Genomic DNA, 20,741 nt, shown 5'->3' on the forward strand with positions numbered 1-20,741 from the left:
CAGTTTAGTTCATTCTCCTTCGGCCCCCGCATAAAAACACTGCACCTGGAGCTCCCCCACCCATCCCGTACTGTCTATAATATATATATATATTTATTTTTTTATATATTTATTTTTTTAAGCTTAAAAATTCCCAAATAATTTAAACAGAAGGAAAGTGTGCTTGTGAATGGATGTGACAATTCCATGAGGATGATTATCATGGAATTATTACAGGAATATGGGGGCGGGGGGGGGGGGGGGGGCTGAGATCCTCTGTGGGGGGGGGGGGGGGGGGGCTATTTTTGATATATTATCAGTGTGTAACCAGTTTTGAATTCATTGTAACAAATACCAAGATTCTGTGTAGCACCGACATCTGCAGTGGCGCCGGACATACAGGTATTTCCTGCTGCTGGAGGATCAGGCCTGCCTTCCAGGGGTAGAAGGAGAGGGGATTCCTATCTCCCCCCCGTGTATAGTGCCTGAGGTCTGGGTGGCGAAACGAGAGGCCGTCAGGAATTCACAATGACCTCCCCCCCCGGCACACAACTTCATGGTCGCCGAGAGATAAACTGCTGAGTGTGCGCCAGCAGCCGAAGTTCAATGACTCCTCACCCACATATATATACACACACATATACACACACATATACATACATATACGCACACACTCTCACTATATTACCAAAAGTATTGGGATGCCTGCCTTAACACACACACATGAACTTTAATGGCATCCCAGTCTTAGTCCGGAGGGTTCAATATTGAGTTGGCCCGCCCCTTTGCAGCTATAACGGCTTCACCTCTTCTGGGAAGGCCGTCCACAAGGTTTAGGAGGGTGTCAATGGGAACGTTTGACCGTTCTTCTAGAAGCGCATTTGTGAGGTCAGGCACTGATGTTGGATGAGAAGGCCTGGCTCGCCGCCTCCGCTCTAATTCATCCCAGTCTTAGTCCGTTGGGTTCGATATTGAGTTGGCCCGCCCTTTTGCAACTATAACAGCTTCACCTCTTCTGGGAAGGCTCAAGGCCATGGGAAAGGTTCCTGGAAAGTCGACCCCAGACAGTATGCTCGACAACGTTGTTATTGACGGTGTTAGCTGGAGGTTTGCAATAGTCTATTTGTTTTTGTTTTTGTTAATAAACCTTTTGAGTCCAATAAACATGGCTCCCAACTGTCCCTGATTTGGAGCAATGTCTGTCTGTCCCTCCCTCCCTCCCTCCTCATTTGTCCCTCATTTTGGTCTGATCCATTTTTTTGTACAATTCTCCGTTTAAGGGGGCGTGACGAGAGGCGTGTCCTATGCCTGCATACTTTTGCTGATAGGTGTCCCTCATTCCCATATCAAAAAGTTGGGAGGTGTGCAATAAACATAACATTTTCCATAAGCAAACTAAGAGGCCAAGGCCAACCACTGAAAGACAAACCCACAAGGTTTAGAAGTTCCTGTGGGAATGTGAAGGCCAGTCAAGTTCCTCCACCCCAAACTCGCTCATCCATGTCTTTATGGACCTTGCTTTGTGCACTGGTCCAAATCATTTGGTGGAGAGGGGATTATGGTGTGGCGGTGGAGGGGGGATTATGGTGTGGGGGGTTGATTTATCTGGGGTTGGGCTTGGCCCCTTAGTCCCAGTGAAGGGAACTCTTAAGGCGTCAGCATACCAAGAAATTTTAGACAATTTTACACTCCCAACTTTGTGGGAACATTTTGGGGACAGTCACTTCCTGTTCCAACATGACTGCCCACCAGTACAAATATCAAAGGTCTCTCCCAGGCAAAGATTTCACAGCAGACTGGGGGTTCAAGGTGTGCTGTTTGGCTCTTTTCAAGAAGAACACAGAACCGGGCATCGTTGAGGAGCGTAGAGTAGGGTTGCCACCTTTTTTCTTTCAGCCAAACCGAACACTTTAGCAGCTATACATACATTTTGTAATTTAAATCATATGGAGGTAATCAAGAGAGTTCCCCCTCTGGATCTGGATTCACAGGGTTCGCCCTTTTGGATCTGGATCCGCAGGGTTCGCCCTTTTGGATCTGGATCCGCATGGGTTCCCCCTTTTTGGATCTGGATCCGCATGGGTTCCCCCCTTTTGGATCTGGATCCGCATGGGTTCCCCCCTTTTGGATCTGGATCTGCATGGGTTCCCCCCTTTTGGATATGGATATGGATCCTCATGGGTTCCCCCCTTTTGGATCTGGATCCGCATGGGTTCCCCTTTTTGGATCTGGATCCGCATGGGTTCCCCCTTTTGGTCCTGGATCCTCATGGGTTCCCCCCTTTTGGATCTGGATCCGCATGGGTTCCCCCTTTTGGATATGGATCCTCATGGGTTCCCCCCTTATGGATATGGATCCTCATGGGTTCCCCCTTTTGGATATGGATCCTCATGGGTTCCCCCCCTTTTGGATATGGATCCTCATGGGTTCCCCCCTTTTGGATATGGTACAGCATGGGTCCCCCCCTTTTGGATCTGGATCCTCATGGGTTCCCCCCTTCTGGATCTGGATCCTCAAGGGTCCCCCCCTTTTGGATATGGATCCTCATGGGTTCCCCCCTTTTGGATATGGTACAGCATGGGTCCCCCCCTTTTGGATATGGATCCTCATGGGTTCCCCCCTTTTGGATCTGGATCCTCATGGGTTCCCCCTTTTGGATCTGGATCCTCATGGGTCCCCCCCTTTTGGATATGGATCCTCATGGGTTCCCCCCTTTTGGATATTGTACAGCATGGGTCCCCCCCTTTTGGATCTGGATCCTCATGGGTTCCCCCTTTTGGATCTGGATCCTCATGGGTCCCCCCCTTTTGGATATGGATCCTCATGGGTGGGTTCCCCCCTTTTTGGATCTGGATCCGCATGGGTTCCCCCCTTTTTGGATCTGGATCCGCACGGGTTCCCCCTTTTTGGATCTGGATCCGCATGGGTTCCCCCCTTTTTGGATCTGGATCCGCATGGGTTCCCCCCTTTTGGATCTGGATCCTCATGGGTTCCCCCTTTTGGATATGGATCCTCATGGGTCCCCCCCTTTTGGATATGGATCCTCATGGGTTCCCCCCTTTTGGATATGGTACAGCATGGGTTCCCCCCTTTTGGATCTGGATCCTCATGGGTTCCCCCCTTTTGGATCTGGATCCTCATGGGTTCCCCTTTTGGATCTGGATCCTCATGGGTCCCCCCCTTTTGGATATGGATCCTCATGGGTTCCCCCCTTTTGGATATTGTACAGCATGGGTCCCCCCCTTTTGGATCTGGATCCTCATGGGTTCCCCCTTTTGGATCTGGATCCTCATGGGTTCCCCCTTTTGGATCTGGATCCTCATGGGTCCCCCCTTTTGGATATGGATCCTCATGGGTGGGTTCCCCCCTTTTTGGATCTGGATCCGCATGGGTTCCCCCCTTTTTGGATCTGGATCCGCACGGGTTCCCCCCTTTTTGGATCTGGATCCGCATGGGTTCCCCCCTTTTGGATCTGGATCCTCATGGGTTCCCCCTTTTGGATATGGATCCTCATGGGTCCCCCCCTTTTGGATATGGATCCTCATGGGTTCCCCCCTTTTGGATATGGTACAGCATGGGTTCCCCCCTTTTGGATCTGGATCCTCATGGGTTCCCCCCTTTTGGATCTGGATCCTCATGGGTTCCCCCTTTTGGATCTGGATCCTCATGGGTCCCCCCCTTTTGGATATGGATCCTCATGGGTTCCCCCCTTTTGGATATTGTACAGCATGGGTCCCCCCCTTTTGGATCTGGATCCTCATGGGTTCCCCCTTTTGGATCTGGATCCTCATGGGTTCCCCCTTTTGGATCTGGATCCTCATGGGTCCCCCCCTTTTGGATATGGATCCTCATGGGTGGGTTCCCCCCTTTTTGGATCTGGATCCGCATGGGTTCCCCCCTTTTTGGATCTGGATCCGCACGGGTTCCCCCCTTTTTGGATCTGGATCCGCATGGGTTCCCCCCTTTTTGGATCTGGATCCGCATGGGTTCCCCCCTTTTGGATCTGGATCCTCATGGGTTCCCCCCTTCTGGATCTGGATCCTCATGGGTCCCCCCCTTTTGGATATGGATCCTCATGGGTTCCCCCTTTTGGATATGGTACAGCATGGGTCCCCCCCTTTTGGATCTGGATCCTCATGGGTTCCCCCCTTTTGGATCTGGATCCTCATGGGTTCCCCCTTTTGGATCTGGATCCTCATGGGTCCCCCCTTTTGGATATGGATCCTCATGGGTCCCCCCCTTTTGGATATTGTACAGCATGGGTCCCCCCCTTTTGGATCTGGATCCTCATGGGTTCCCCCTTTTGGATCTGGATCCTCATGGGTTCCCCCTTTTGGATCTGGATCCTCATGGGTCCCCCCCTTTTGGATATGGATCCTCATGGGTGGGTTCCCCCCTTTTTGGATCTGGATCCGCATGGGTTCCCCCCTTTTTGGATCTGGATCCGCACGGGTTCCCCCCTTTTTGGATCTGGATCCGCATGGGTTCCCCCCTTTTGGATCTGGATCCTCATGGGTTCCCCCTTTTGGATATGGATCCTCATGGGTCCCCCCCTTTTGGATATGGATCCTCATGGGTTCCCCCTTTTGGATATGGTACAGCATGGGTTCCCCTCTTTTGGATCTGGATCCTCATGGGTTCCCCCCTTTTGGATCTGGATCCTCATGGGTTCCCCCTTTTGGATCTGGATCCTCATGGGTCCCCCCCTTTTGGATATGGATCCTCATGGGTTCCCCCCTTTTGGATATTGTACAGCATGGGTCCCCCCCTTTTGGATCTGGATCCTCATGGGTTCCCCCTTTTGGATCTGGATCCTCATGGGTTCCCCCTTTTGGATCTGGATCCTCATGGGTCCCCCCCTTTTGGATATGGATCCTCATGGGTGGGTTCCCCCCTTTTTGGATCTGGATCCGCATGGGTTCCCCCCTTTTTGGATCTGGATCCGCACGGGTTCCCCCCTTTTTGGATCTGGATCCGCATGGGTTCCCCCCTTTTTGGATCTGGATCCGCATGGGTTCCCCCCTTTTGGATCTGGATCCTCATGGGTTCCCCCCTTCTGGATCTGGATCCTCATGGGTCCCCCCTTTTGGATATGGATCCTCATGGGTTCCCCCTTTTGGATATGGTACAGCATGGGTCCCCCCTTTTGGATCTGGATCCTCATGGGTTCCCCCCTTTTGGATCTGGATCCTCATGGGTTCCCCCTTTTGGATCTGGATCCTCATGGGTCCCCCCTTTTGGATATGGATCCTCATGGGTTCCCCCCTTTTGGATATTGTACAGCATGGGTCCCCCCCTTTTGGATCTGGATCCTCATGGGTTCCCCCTTTTGGATCTGGATCCTCATGGGTTCCCCCTTTTGGATCTGGATCCTCATGGGTCCCCCCCTTTTGGATATGGATCCTCATGGGTGGGTTCCCCCCTTTTTGGATCTGGATCTGCATGGGTTCCCCCCTTTTTGGATCTGGATCCGCACGGGTTCCCCCCTTTTTGGATCTGGATCCGCATGGGTTCCCCCCTTTTTGGATCTGGATCCTCATGGGTTCCCCCCTTTTGGATCTGGATCCTCATGGGTTCCCCCTTTTGGATCTGGATCCTCATGGGTCCCCCCCTTTTGGATATGGATCCTCATGGGTTCCCCCTTTTGGATATAGTACAGCATGGGTCCCCCCCTTTTGGATCTGGATCCTCATGGGTTCCCCCTTTTGGATCTGGATCCTCATGGGTTCCCCCTTTTGGATCTGGATCCTCATGGGTCCCCCCCTTTTGGATATGGATCCTCATGGGTGGGTTCCCCCCTTTTTGGATCTGGATCCGCATGGGTTCCCCCCTTTTTGGATCTGGATCCGCACGGGTTCCCCCCTTTTTGGATCTGGATCCGCATGGGTTCCCCCCTTTTTGGATCTGGATCCGCATGGGTTCCCCCCTTTTGGATCTGGATCCTCATGGGTTCCCCCTTTTGGATCTGGATCCTCATGGGTTCCCCCTTTTGGATCTGGATCCTCATGGGTCCCCCCCTTTTGGATATGGATCCTCATGGGTGGGTTCCCCCCTTTTTGGATCTGGATCCGCATGGGTTCCCCCCTTTTTGGATCTGGATCCGCACGGGTTCCCCCCTTTTTGGATCTGGATCCGCACGGGTTCCCCCCTTTTTGGATCTGGATCCGCATGGGTTCCCCCCTTTTGGATCTGGATCCTCATGGGTTCCCCCTTTTGGATATGGATCCTCATGGGTCCCCCCCTTTTGGATATGGATCCTCATGGGTTCCCCCCTTTTGGATATGGTACAGCATGGGTTCCCCCCTTTTGGATCTGGATCCTCATGGGTTCCCCCCTTTTGGATCTGGATCCTCATGGGTTCCCCCTTTTGGATCTGGATCCTCATGGGTCCCCCCCTTTTGGATCTGGATCCTCATGGGTTCCCCCTTTTGGATCTGGATCCTCATGGGTCCCCCCCTTTTGGATATGGATCCTCATGGGTTCCCCCCTTTTGGATATTGTACAGCATGGGTCCCCCCCTTTTGGATCTGGATCCTCATGGGTTCCCCCTTTTGGATCTGGATCCTCATGGGTTCCCCCTTTTGGATCTGGATCCTCATGGGTCCCCCCCTTTTGGATATGGATCCTCATGGGTGGGTTCCCCCCTTTTTGGATCTGGATCCGCATGGGTTCCCCCCTTTTTGGATCTGGATCCGCACGGGTTCCCCCCTTTTTGGATCTGGATCCGCATGGGTTCCCCCCTTTTTGGATCTGGATCCGCATGGGTTCCCCCCTTTTGGATCTGGATCCTCATGGGTTCCCCCCTTCTGGATCTGGATCCTCATGGGTCCCCCCCTTTTGGATATGGATCCTCATGGGTTCCCCCTTTTGGATATGGTACAGCATGGGTCCCCCCCTTTTGGATCTGGATCCTCATGGGTTCCCCCCTTTTGGATCTGGATCCTCATGGGTTCCCCCTTTTGGATCTGGATCCTCATGGGTCCCCCCTTTTGGATATGGATCCTCATGGGTTCCCCCCTTTTGGATATTGTACAGCATGGGTCCCCCCCTTTTGGATCTGGATCCTCATGGGTTCCCCCTTTTGGATCTGGATCCTCATGGGTTCCCCCTTTTGGATCTGGATCCTCATGGGTCCCCCCCTTTTGGATATGGATCCTCATGGGTGGGTTCCCCCCTTTTTGGATCTGGATCCGCATGGGTTCCCCCCTTTTTGGATCTGGATCCGCACGGGTTCCCCCCTTTTTGGATCTGGATCCGCATGGGTTCCCCCCTTTTGGATCTGGATCCTCATGGGTTCCCCCTTTTGGATATGGATCCTCATGGGTCCCCCCCTTTTGGATATGGATCCTCATGGGTTCCCCCTTTTGGATATGGTACAGCATGGGTTCCCCTCTTTTGGATCTGGATCCTCATGGGTTCCCCCCTTTTGGATCTGGATCCTCATGGGTTCCCCCTTTTGGATCTGGATCCTCATGGGTCCCCCCCTTTTGGATATGGATCCTCATGGGTTCCCCCCTTTTGGATATTGTACAGCATGGGTCCCCCCCTTTTGGATCTGGATCCTCATGGGTTCCCCCTTTTGGATCTGGATCCTCATGGGTTCCCCCTTTTGGATCTGGATCCTCATGGGTCCCCCCCTTTTGGATATGGATCCTCATGGGTGGGTTCCCCCCTTTTTGGATCTGGATCCGCATGGGTTCCCCCCTTTTTGGATCTGGATCCGCACGGGTTCCCCCCTTTTTGGATCTGGATCCGCATGGGTTCCCCCCTTTTTGGATCTGGATCCGCATGGGTTCCCCCCTTTTGGATCTGGATCCTCATGGGTTCCCCCCTTCTGGATCTGGATCCTCATGGGTCCCCCCTTTTGGATATGGATCCTCATGGGTTCCCCCTTTTGGATATGGTACAGCATGGGTCCCCCCCTTTTGGATCTGGATCCTCATGGGTTCCCCCCTTTTGGATCTGGATCCTCATGGGTTCCCCCTTTTGGATCTGGATCCTCATGGGTCCCCCCTTTTGGATATGGATCCTCATGGGTTCCCCCCTTTTGGATATTGTACAGCATGGGTCCCCCCCTTTTGGATCTGGATCCTCATGGGTTCCCCCTTTTGGATCTGGATCCTCATGGGTTCCCCCTTTTGGATCTGGATCCTCATGGGTCCCCCCCTTTTGGATATGGATCCTCATGGGTGGGTTCCCCCCTTTTTGGATCTGGATCTGCATGGGTTCCCCCCTTTTTGGATATGGATCCGCACGGGTTCCCCCCTTTTTGGATCTGGATCCGCATGGGTTCCCCCCTTTTTGGATCTGGATCCTCATGGGTTCCCCCCTTTTGGATCTGGATCCTCATGGGTTCCCCCTTTTGGATCTGGATCCTCATGGGTCCCCCCCTTTTGGATATGGATCCTCATGGGTTCCCCCTTTTGGATATAGTACAGCATGGGTCCCCCCCTTTTGGATCTAGTACAGCATGGGTCCCCCCCTTTTGGATCTGGATCCTCATGGGTTCCCCCTTTTGGATCTGGATCCTCATGGGTTCCCCCTTTTGGATCTGGATCCTCATGGGTCCCCCCCTTTTGGATATGGATCCTCATGGGTGGGTTCCCCCCTTTTTGGATCTGGATCCGCATGGGTTCCCCCCTTTTTGGATCTGGATCCGCACGGGTTCCCCCCTTTTTGGATCTGGATCCGCATGGGTTCCCCCCTTTTTGGATCTGGATCCGCATGGGTTCCCCCCTTTTGGATCTGGATCCTCATGGGTTCCCCCTTTTGGATCTGGATCCTCATGGGTTCCCCCTTTTGGATCTGGATCCTCATGGGTCCCCCCCTTTTGGATATGGATCCTCATGGGTGGGTTCCCCCCTTTTTGGATCTGGATCCGCATGGGTTCCCCCCTTTTTGGATCTGGATCCGCACGGGTTCCCCCCTTTTTGGATCTGGATCCGCACGGGTTCCCCCCTTTTTGGATCTGGATCCGCATGGGTTCCCCCCTTTTGGATCTGGATCCTCATGGGTTCCCCCTTTTGGATATGGATCCTCATGGGTCCCCCCCTTTTGGATATGGATCCTCATGGGTTCCCCCCTTTTGGATATGGTACAGCATGGGTTCCCCCCTTTTGGATCTGGATCCTCATGGGTTCCCCCCTTTTGGATCTGGATCCTCATGGGTTCCCCCTTTTGGATCTGGATCCTCATGGGTCCCCCCCTTTTGGATATGGATCCTCATGGGTTCCCCCCTTTTGGATATTGTACAGCATGGGTCCCCCCCTTTTGGATCTGGATCCTCATGGGTTCCCCCTTTTGGATCTGGATCCTCATGGGTTCCCCCTTTTGGATCTGGATCCTCATGGGTCCCCCCCTTTTGAAAATGGATCCTCATGGGTGGGTCCCCCCCTTTTTGGATCTGGATCCGCATGGGTTCCCCCCTTTTTGGATCTGGATCCGCACGGGTTCCCCCCTTTTTGGATCTGGATCCGCATGGTTTCCCCCCTTTTGGATCTGGATCCTCATGGGTTCCCCTTTTGGATCTGGATCCTCATGGGTTCCCCCTTTTGGATCTGGATCCTCATGGGTCCCCCCCTTTTGGATATGGATCCTCATGGGTGGGTTCCCCCCTTTTTGGATCTGGATCCGCATGGGTTCCCCCCTTTTTGAATCTGGATCCGCACGGGTTCCCCCCTTTTTGGATCTGGATCCGCACGGGTTCCCCCCTTTTTGGATCTGGATCCGCATGGGTTCCCCCCTTTTGGATCTGGATCCTCATGGGTTCCCCCTTTTGGATATGGATCCTCATGGGTCCCCCCCTTTTGGATATGGATCCTCATGGGTTCCCCCCTTTTGGATATTGTACAGCATGGGTCCCCCCTTTTGGATCTGGATCCTCATGGGTTCCCCCTTTTGGATCTGGATCCTCATGGGTTCCCTCTTTTGCATCTGGATCCTCATGGGTCCCCCCCTTTTGGATATGGATCCTCATGGGTGGGTTCCCCCCTTTTTGGATCTGGATCCACATGGGTTCCCCCCTTTTTTTGTATCTGGATCCGCAAGGGTTCCCCTTTTGGATCTGGATCCGCAGGATTTCTGTGGACTGCAATGTAAAGGGGAACTCTGATTTAAAGGGGGATTTGATATGAAGGGAAATATTGTGGACTCTGGTGTTAGGGGGAAACTCTGATGTAAGGGGGTCTCTGCTCACCAAAGCCCCCACTTACATCAGAACCCACAGAGCACCCCTTATATCAGAGCCCCCCTTTACATTTGTGTAGGCTCAGGCATCTCTCCAGGAGCCATGGTAATGTATAAATCTTCAAATCCTGCTCTCTTTTTGAAAGCATAACATACTATCAGAGACTTCATTCACCTATTTATCCATGAATTCCATTCTTTAGCCAGTACCCATGCATCCTACTCCTTATCATTGGCTTTAAGCGCCATGAAACGCATCGAGTCCACATTCAGGGATGCCAAGTCAAGCTTGCCCATAAACCATGAATTTCATCCACTGTTTTTAATATTTACACTTATTAGGATAATAATTCTGACTTGATCTGCTGTCCAGTTCTGGGCTCCAGTCCTCAGGAAGGATGTACTGGAAATGGAGCGACTACAAAGAAGGGCAACAAAGCTAATAAAGGGTCTGGAGGATATTAGATATGAGGAAAGGTTGTGAGCTCTGAACTTATTCTCTCTGGAGAAGAGACGCCTGAGAGGGGATATGATTTCATTATATAAACACCGGACTGGTGACCCCCCAATATACAAATACAGGACTGGTGACCCCACAATATATAAATACCAGACTGGTGACCCCACAATATACAAATACAGGACTGGTGACCCCACAATATATAAATACCGGACTGGTGACCCCCCAATATATAAATACCAGACTGGTGACCCCACAATATACAAATACAGGACTGGTGACCCCACAATATATAAATACCGGACTGGTGACCCCACATTATATAAATACCAGACTGGTGACCCCACATTATATAAATACCAGACTGGTGACCCCCCAATATATAAATACCAGACTGGTGACCCCACAATATACAAATACAGGACTGGTGACCCCACAATATATAAATACCAGACTGGTGACCCCACAATATATAAATACCAGACTGGTGACCCCCCAATATATAAATACCAGACTGGTGACCCCACAATATACAAATACAGGACTGGTGACCCCACAATATATAAATACCGGACTGGTGACCCCACATTATATAAATACCAGACTGGTGACCCCACATTATATAAATACCAGACTGGTGACCCCACAATATACAAATACAGGACTGGTGACCCCACAATATATAAATACCGGACTGGTGACCCCACATTATATAAATACCAGACTGGTGACCCCACAATATATAAATACTGGACTGGTGACCCCACAATATATAAATACCAGACTGGTGACCCCAAATTATATAAATACCGGACTGGTGACCCCACAATATATAAATACCAGACTGGCGACCCCACAATATATAAATACCGGACTGGCGACCCCAATTTTATTTTTTTTTTTAAAACAGCTGTTTTTTTCGGGAGCATTGATTTTAATGAGGATTAAAGTGAAAAAAAAAAGTGAAATATTCCTTTAAATATGGTGCCTGGGGGGTGTCTGTAGTATACCTGTGAAGTGCCACGTGTTTCCCGTGTTTAGAACAGTCCCTGCACAAAATGACATTTAACGGAAATAACATCATTTAAAACTGCTTGCGGTTTTAATGTTATATCTGGTTCCAGCAATATGGTTGAAAATCATTGAGAAAAATGGCATGGGTAGCCCTCCCTGCCCATTACCAGCCCCTTTGGGTCTTGTACGGATATTAAGGGGAACCCCGTACCCATATTAAAAAAAGGAAATACGTGTGGCCCCCAGGCCCTATATACTCAGAACAGCAGTATACAGGCGGTGCAAACAAGACAGGGACTGTGTAGGTTTGTTGTGTTAAGTTGAATCTGTTTGTAATTTTCAACTGGTATAATTTGTTTTGTCGTCCATCTTTTTTCATCTCACTTGCTGTTGTCTCCTTCCGTTTGCAAGTAGGAGATGTTTGTAAGTTGGATGTTTGAAAGTAGGGGCCTGCCCTATATGCTCTGCAGAAATGGCGGAACAAGGTGTTGGTGTTGCCACAACATTGTAAGCCCTCAAAGTGACTCTTGGGGGGTGCTGGAGCGCCTGCTGTGAACGATTATATCAAGAATTGTAATTACATGCCATTGTTAAACAGTGGTAGAAAAATTGACCTTTGGTGGTTGTGGTGCTGGTGCCACAACACTATAAGTCCTCACAGTTACTCTCAGTGGGCACAGGAATGGGCCCTGCTGTGAAATATATCAAGAATTGTAATTACATGTCCCTGTTAAACAGGGGCTGAAAAATTGGACCTTAGGCACTGGTGCTGGTGCCACAACACTGCAACCTCTCCCAGATACTCTAGTTGGAGTGCAGGAATGAGCCCTGCTGCAAAGCATTGCATCAAAAATTGTAATTACATGCCCCTGTTAAACAGGGGCTGAAAAATTGGGCCTTAGCCACTGGTGGCATCACCCATAACCAAAAATGTTCTTCCAAGCTATCAGCAGGAACATTGAGGAGGAAGAGGATAGTCAGTCAACATAACAGGACAGTCACTCAGCATCAGCATAGGCAGCCTTGAAGGGATCTGACATTTAAAAAAAAAAAATATTCGGTTACATCAGCTTCAGGTGCTTGGTAGCTGGTGGCGATCCAAGACTGATTCATCTTTATGAAGGTCAGTCGATCAACCGAGTCGGTGGACAGGCGCACCCTGTGATCGGTTACAAAGCCTCCAGCAGCACTGAATGTGCGTTCCGGAAGAAAGCTGGATGCAGGACAGGCCAGTAGCTCAATTGCATACTGTGCAAGCTCTGGCCAGTGATCCATCCTCAAGACCCAGTAAGCCAGAGGATTTTCGATGTGAAAGGTGTCCAAGTCTGGCATTCTTGCACCATGTAAATCGGACGCTGGCGATGGTTGCTGGAACTGATCATACCTTGGGGCTGCGGACTAAAAAAATTGTCTGAACGCATCGGTCAGATGGCCACCTTCTCCACCGCTCCTTCTGTGACTGACCAAAGCCTCAGCAACACGTTTTCCAGCAGGAACACTGTCTGGATAAAGGGGGCCTTGAGAGGCAAGGAAGTCCTCCTCTTCCTGCCTCAAGTGCCCTGTCCATTATTCCCCGCAGCGTATGCTCCAACAGGTGGACAAGAGGTACAGTGTCACTGATGCATGCACTGTCACTGCTCACCATCCTCTTGGCCTCCTCAAATGGTGACAGGACAGTGCATGCATCTCTGATCATACCCCACTGGGGGAAAAAAACAAGCTCCTCTGACCCTGGCCTGGTGCCGTAGTTGCACAGGTACTCATTGATGGCCCTCTGCTGCATGTGCAGCTGCTTCAGCATGGTCAACGTTGAGTTACACCTGGTGGGCATGTCACATATAAGGCGGTTCTCGGGCAGGTTCAACTCCTTTTGGAGCTCAGCCAGCCGAGCACTGGCATTATATGATCAGCGGAAATGCACACAGACTTTCCTGGCCTGCCTCAGGACATCCTGTAAGCCCGGGTACCTGCCCAAGAACCGCTGCACCACCAGGTTAAGGACGTGAGCTACACAGGGCACATGGGTTAGTTGTCCCTGTCAGAGGGCGGAGAGGAGGTTGGTGCCATTGTCACAAACCACCATTCCTGGCTTAAGCTGGCGTGGCGTCAACCACCTCTCGGCCTGCCCCTGCAGAGCTGACAAAATATCTGCCCCAGTGTGGCTCCTGTCCCCAAACACACCAGCGCAAGCACGGCATGGCATCGTTTTGCCTGCGTACTTGCGTAGCCCCTGGAAAGCCTACGGAGCACCGCTGGTTCTGAGGACAGAGCACTGGAAGAGGCCATGGAGGAAGAAGAAGAGGAGGGGGTGGAGGAGAGAGGTGTGTCACAACCAATAGTAGCATTTTGGAGGCGTGGTGGCGGAACAACCTCCAACACTACTGCACCTTGTCCTGCATCCTTCCCAGCTGCCAGAAGAGTGACCCAATGGGCCGTGAAAGACAGGTAACGTCCCTGTCCATGCCTGCTGCACCATGAGTTAGCGGTAATATGCACCTTACCGCTGACCGCCCTGTCCAGCGAGGCAAGGACATTGCCTTCCACATGCCGGTAGAGAGTCGGAATTGCCTTCCATGGGAAAAAGTGGCATTTGGGGACCTGCCACTGAGGAACCGCACATTGTACAAACTCACGGAAGGGGGCCGAGTCTACCAACTGAAAAGGCAGCAGTTGAAGTGCTAGCAATTTAGCCAAGCTAGCATTCAACCGCTGGGCATGTGGATGGCTGGGAGTGAACTTCTTTCGATGGTCCAGCAGCAGGGGCAGGGGAATTTTCCTGCTACAAACAGACGTTGGTGTACTGCCAGCAGAGTGCCCACAAGTACTTGGCTGTGACACACCTAATTCTACACCTTCATTCCTCTCAGAGCAGGTTTCAGAGAGGACTGAAGGTCTAGTGGGGTTGGAGGTCCCAGCTGATGAGGAGCAAGGAGAGATCCGCTTTGTTCTTTGGTGTGGGTCTTTGAGGTACGCTTGCCAATGAGCTGCATGGCAGGTCAACATATGTCTGGTCAAGCATGCGGTGCCCAAGCGGCTGATGTTTTGCCCATGCGAGATACGCTTGAGACATATGTTGCAAATAGCAGCGGTGCGATCTGATGCACTCGTCTCAAAAAAGGCCCACACCAAAGAACTTTTGGAATAACACGCAGAGGCAGTGCCCTGCATAGGCGGAGCTCTGCGGTGTGATTCAGTCAGTGTGCTGCCCTTAAGCTGCCCCCCGGAGGGCATCCTGCCTCGTTGGAGATGTGCCTTCTCCTCCTCTCTCCTATCAGGCACCCACGTGGAGTCAGTGACCTCATCATCCCCTCCCTCTTCATCACTGGAGCAAACCTGGCAGTATGCTGCAGCTGGTGGAACATGACTGCCAGATTGCTGTCCTTCTTGAGCATCCCCTCTCTCTGGGCTCACGCTACTGCCTTCCTCTAGCTGGGCATCCTCCTGGGTCATGTACCCAACACTGTGCTCAAACAGTTTGGGGGACTCCTCAGGAGGACGTGGTGGGTCTAGGGAAGGAGTGACTGATGACATTGAGACGAGGGAAGCTGCTTTGCCAATACCCTGAGCCTGGGTGAGAGAGGGTGAGGAGGATGAAGAGGGCTTGGTCATCCACTCTACCAAGTCTTCAGCATGATGCGGCTAAACACGTCCAGCTGCCGAAAATAAGGACAAGCGTGTCCCATGGCCACGTGCTGATGATGGCGCTGCACCGCGTCCGCGACCAGCACTGTTGTCTGTAGACACAGAGCCTGCTTGCCCTCTTTTATTGGCTCGTGACTGTCTGCCTCTCCTTGTTGGCCTTCCAGACATGGTAATGTCCTGAAGGGAGATGAGAACACGTGAAATTGGGGTAGCTTTAGGTGCACACTGATCAGATGACACAGTACACCAACTGTAATTACTGCAGTTGCCTGCCTGTGGTATAGGATCTGAAAAACACCAGCGCTGCCGGCGCTGTGATTGGCCAACCATGTGGGGTCACAGTGCATGCTTGGCCAATCATCAGCCAACAATGCACCGCGATGGTGCAATGCATTGTGGGCCGTGAGCTCCACACGAATATGGCGAGAACGCCCCACAAAGTTCTGAGTTCACCGAACAGGCGAATGCATTTGACTCGAACACCGAGCTCATCCCTCTATGTAACTATGCAACACCCCCCCAGTGTCCGGTACACAGTGCACACACCCCCCCAGTGCCCCTGTCTCCCCAGTGTCCGGTGCACGGTGCCCCCGTCTCCCCAGAGTCCGGTGCCCCCGTCTCCCCAGTGTCCGGTGCACGGTGCCCCAGTCTCCCCAGTGTACGGTGCCCCCGTCTCCCCAGTGTCCGGTGCACGGTGCTCCCGTCTCCCCAATGTCCGGTGCACGGTGCCCCCGTCTCCCCGCTGACTATGGGCCCTGGCATTTAAGGGAACACTATTCTTTGGAAGGTGTATGCCTGGGGGATCCGTAGAGCGGTCTTGTTTCTGATTCAAGTTCACGTCTCCCCAGAACACAGAGACTCCGGGAATCTAGGCCGGGATCCATTCATGTTACCAGCCATGACTGCTCATCACTGGGAAGACTCAAAGCAGATGGTAATCTCATCAGATCAGACCACCTGTCTTTCACCCATTGTTAGATGTGACAATTAACACACCTATTGTATCCTAGCAAACTACTGTGGGGATGTTTTTATATTTGTAATAATGTGTATTTTACTTTGTGAGCTCAATGCCGGCAAGTCTGAGTTGGAATGAGTCTGAATTGGAATGAGATCCCTGATTGTCCAGGTGGCTAGTTCAATTAACTTAATGTTTATATTGTTAATTATATTTCTGTATACAGTTGCATTTGCATATGACAATGTGGTCAGCCTAATCTGAGTGTGTAGTGTATAAAAAGCCTGTATTCTTGTTCAATGAAGAGTTCAAGTTTAGCAGCTAAACGAGTCCTGCCCATTCCCCCAGTGTGCTGTACAAGGTGCCCCCATTCCTCCAGTGTGCTGTACACGGTGCCCCCATTCCTCCAGTGTGCTGTACACGGTGCCCCATCCCTCCAGTGTGCTGTACACGGTGCCCCCATTCCGCCAGTGTGCTGTACGCGGTGCCCCCATTCCCCCAGTGTGCTGTACACGGTGCCCCCATCCCTCAAGTGTGCTGTACACGGTGCCCCCATCCCTCCAGTGTGCTGTACACGGTGCCCCTATTCCCCCAGTGTGCTGTACACGGTGCCCCCATTCCCCCAGTGTGCTGTACACGGTGCCCCCATTCCCCCAGTGTCCTGTACACGGTGCCCCCATTCCCCCAGTGTGCTGTACACGGTGCCCCCATTCCCCCAGTGTGCTGTACACGGTGCCCCCATTCCCCCAGTGTGCTGTACACGGTGCCCCCATTCCTCCAGTGTCCTGTACACGGTGCCCCCATTCCCCCAGTGTCCTGTACACGGTGCCCCCATTCCCCCAGTGTGCTGTACACGTTACCCCCATTCCCCCAGTGTCCTGTACACGGTGCCCCCATTCCCCCAGTGTCCTGAACACGGTGCCCCCATTCCCCCAGTGTCCTGTACACGGTGCCCCCATTCCCCCAGTGTGCTGTACACGTTACCCCCATTCCCCCAGTGTCCTGTACACGTTACCCCCATTCCCCCAGTGTGCTGTACACGGTGCCCCCATTCCCCCAGTGTCCTGTACGCGGTGCCCCCATTCCCCCAGTGTGCTGTACACGGTGCCCCCATTCTCCCAGTGTGCTGTACACGGTGCCCCCATTCCCCCAGTGTGCTGTACGCGGTGCCCCCATTCCCCCAGTGTGCTGTACACGGTGCCCCCATTCCCCCAGTGTCCTGTACACGGTGCCCCCATTCCCCCAGTGTGCTGTACACGGTGCCCCCATTCCCCCAGTGTCCTGTACACGGTGCCCCCATTCCCCCAGTGTGCTGTACACAGTGCCCCCATTCCCCCAGTGTCCTGTACACGGTGCCCCCATTCCCCCAGTGTGCTGTACACGGTGCCCCCATTCCCCCAGTGTGCTGTACACGGTGCCCCCATTCCCCCAGTGTGCTGTACACGGTGCCCCCATTCCCCCAGTGTCCTGTACACGGTGCCCCTATTCCCCCAGTGTCCTGTACACGGTGCCCCCATTCCCCCAGTGTCCTGTACACGATGCCCCCATTCCCCCATTATGCTGTACACGGTGCCCCCATTCCCCCAGTGTGCTGAACACGGTGCCCCCATTCCCCCAGTGTCCTGTACAAGGTGCCCCCATTCCCCCAGTGTCCTGTACACGGTGCCCCCATTCCCCCAGTGTGCTGTACACGGTGCCCCCATTCCCCCAGTGTCCTGTACGCGGTGCCCCCATTCCCCCAGTGTGCTGTACATGGTGCCCCCATTCCCCCAGTGTCCTGAACACGGTGCCCCCATTCCCCCAGTGTGCTGTACACGGTGCCCCCATCCCCCCCCCCAGTGTCAGTAATAACTCTCTGCATTGGTTTTCAGGTATTGGGAAGTCCGTAGCGTTGGACTTTGCCCGGAGGAATGGTCGGGTCATCTTGGCGTGTCGCAGTCGGGAACGCGGTCAGAAGGCCCTGGAAGAGATCCAAAGGAAGACGGGGAACCGGAATGTGGTCCTGGAGATCCTGGACACCAGCAGTATGTCCTCTGTCCGGGCCTTCGCTGACCGCATACTGACCAATGAGAAGAGACTGGACATCCTGGTGAATAACGCCGGAGCGTCAGGTACAGATATACGGCACGGTGACCCCGGGAGGGTGGGGTGTCACCCTTCCAATATATACATTTCCTTACTCTGGTTTGGGCTAGAATTCCCCTTTAGGGCAATATTCTGGTGGACTTTATGGCGGACCACCTATTGCAGATCCCTATTGGTGTCTGTAGACACAGAGATGGGTCATACCAGTCAACTGAAATCTTCCAAAATGAGAGCTCAGTGGGAGGGTCTACAATGATCACATGATCAGTCCCCCAGGCTGTCATTGGAAGCACTTCCTGCCAATCAGGCTCGCACCTCCAGTGGAGAAGGTCCTTAGGAAGCAACTTTTGTTGAATTGGAATATCTGCAGAAAATGTCCTGCAATGCACTGAGGAGGGATGAGCTCAGAATGAACGGGGTGCATGTAGCCTGAAATTAGAGCCGCTCATTGAATGGGGTCTTCCTTGTCCCCATAGACTGCCCCTATGTTGCGGGAATGCTGGGAATATTTAAGCCTGGTAACTGAACTGTGTTCTGAAGGAGGCGATGATGAGTAAAACACATATCTCTAGCCAGTGTAGTGAGAACTCTGCTTGGAGTCTTCTATGATTTTTGCTTAAATGGGTCATTAAGAGATTGATGTTCCCTTCCAGGAATGCCCCACGCCATAACATCGGAGGGACTGGAGGTCACCTACGCTACCAACCACCTGGGCCCTTTCCTGCTCACCAACCTGCTTGTGGGTAAGTCTTGCCATCCTTCGTATGTGCATCCTCTGTGCAGCCACCATCCAGGGAGAAATAACAAACATCTGACACAGATCAGCCTCTGCTGCCGGCATTCACTTTGTCACTTGCTAAAATTTACAATGTACAGTCTGATCACTGGGGGGAGGGGGGACTGAGGAAATGCTTCCTCCTGCCTGCAGCCAACTGATGACATCATCTTAGCCTATGCAAAGTCACTGGGCGGAGGATAGACTGAGAAAATGCTTCTTCCTGCCTGCAGCAGACTGATGACATCATCTCTGGCTAGGCAACGTCCCTGGGCGGAGGGGGGAGGAGACTGAGGAAAAGCTTCCTCCTGCCTACGGCAGACTGATGACCAGAGATGGGTGAACTGTTCGGGCCGAGCAGGGTGTTACTCGCACTGTGAATAGTTTCCGGTTGTTAAGAAGTGGCTTAGGAAGCGGCGTCCTTAACAACGGGTGAGTTTTCAGCTGTCAGCGGTCTTCCCCACCGACTGAGGAGGGGCAAACAGCCATTAGGTATGGCTGTTTACCACGTGATGAAGTCACGGCCGATCACAGATGGTTACACCCCCTCTGTGCATGGGGCGTGCGCACGATCGCGAGCGAGCTGCGCATGCTAATCGGTGGCGGCGTGTTCCCGGGAACACTGCTCATCACCGACGCTGGTAAACAGCCATTGGCCAGCCGTTTACCCACGTGATCGGCCGTGATTGTTTCACACACGATCACTTAATGTAAACAAACCACGGTAACGAGATGTTACTGGGTTCTCCTCCTCACACACCGATCGTGTGTGAGGAGGAGATTGCGGTAACATCTCGTTACCGCTTACAGTACACACCAATCACACTGATTGCCCCCCCCCCCAATAAAGAGGACCTGTCACCACCCCTCATAGTACCTGTCACTCACAGCCCATCAGAGTACCCGAGTACCTGTCACCAGCCCATCAGAGTACCCGAGTACCTGTCACCAGCCAATCAGAGTACCCGAGTACCTGTCACCAGCCCATCAGAGTACCCGAGTACCTGTCACCAGGCCATCAGAGTACCCGAGTACCTGTCACCAGCCCATCAGAGTACCCGAGTACCTATTTGCAGCCCATGTCTCATAGAATATACGTTGGGGTGTTTGCTTTCAAAAATGGGGTCATTTTGTGGGTAATTCCACTGTCCTGGTGCTCCAGGGCCTTCAAAAGTGTGATGGGTGGGAATGAAATGTGTCATTTATGCTCCTAGAACGCCTGAAGGTACTACTTCAATGTTCGGCCTCTGTTGGTATCACCATACTCGGGAGGAGTAGCAGAATGTGTTTTGGGGTGTAATTTTTTGCTATATACATGCTATGTGTTAGAAATATGTTATAAATTGACAACTTTCTGTAAAAATAAATAAAAAATTAGTTTTCATTTTTTTTCCACATGTTTCAAAAACTTCTGGAAAACAATGAACCATTCAAAAGACTCATTATGCCTCACAGATTATACGTTGGGGTGTTTGCTTTCAAAAATGGGGTCATTTTGTGGGTAATTCCACTGTCCTGGTACTCCAGGGCCTTCAAAAGTGTGATGGGTGGGAATGAAATGAGATGTGTCATTTATGCTCCTAGAACGCCTGAAGGTACTACTTCAATGTTTGGCCTCTGTTGGTATCGCCATACTTGGGAGG

The 20,741-nt window shown here is 52.3% G+C and overlaps 1 protein-coding gene and 1 long non-coding RNA gene across 4 annotated transcripts in view; one reads left to right on the forward strand and one right to left on the reverse strand.

Annotated features, from left to right (window-relative positions):
* The window catches only part of LOC143975775 (uncharacterized), an 89,033-nt gene that overhangs the window by 15,053 nt on the left and 53,239 nt on the right, over window positions 1-20,741 (reverse strand). The gene's annotated exons all lie outside the window — the stretch shown is intronic.
* LOC143975773 (retinol dehydrogenase 11-like) overlaps window positions 1-20,741 on the forward strand; it is a 169,464-nt gene that overhangs the window by 3,052 nt on the left and 145,671 nt on the right. Inside the window, exons 2-3 of one of the 3 annotated variants that reach the window (XM_077478300.1) lie at window positions 18,110-18,349; window positions 18,977-19,066. The exons of the other annotated variants lie outside the window; for them this stretch is intronic. Of the exons in view, the coding sequence (XP_077334426.1) occupies window positions 18,110-18,349; window positions 18,977-19,066 (330 nt within the window). The remainder of the gene's footprint in view (window positions 1-18,109; window positions 18,350-18,976; window positions 19,067-20,741) is intronic. 3 annotated transcript variants of the gene reach the window in all.

The sequence above is a fragment of the Lithobates pipiens genome, unplaced genomic scaffold (assembly GCF_037356315.1).
Source record: "Lithobates pipiens isolate NorthernLeopardFrog02 unplaced genomic scaffold, aLitPip1_a1.2 Scaffold_13, whole genome shotgun sequence".
NCBI lineage: Eukaryota > Metazoa > Chordata > Amphibia > Anura > Ranidae > Lithobates > Lithobates pipiens.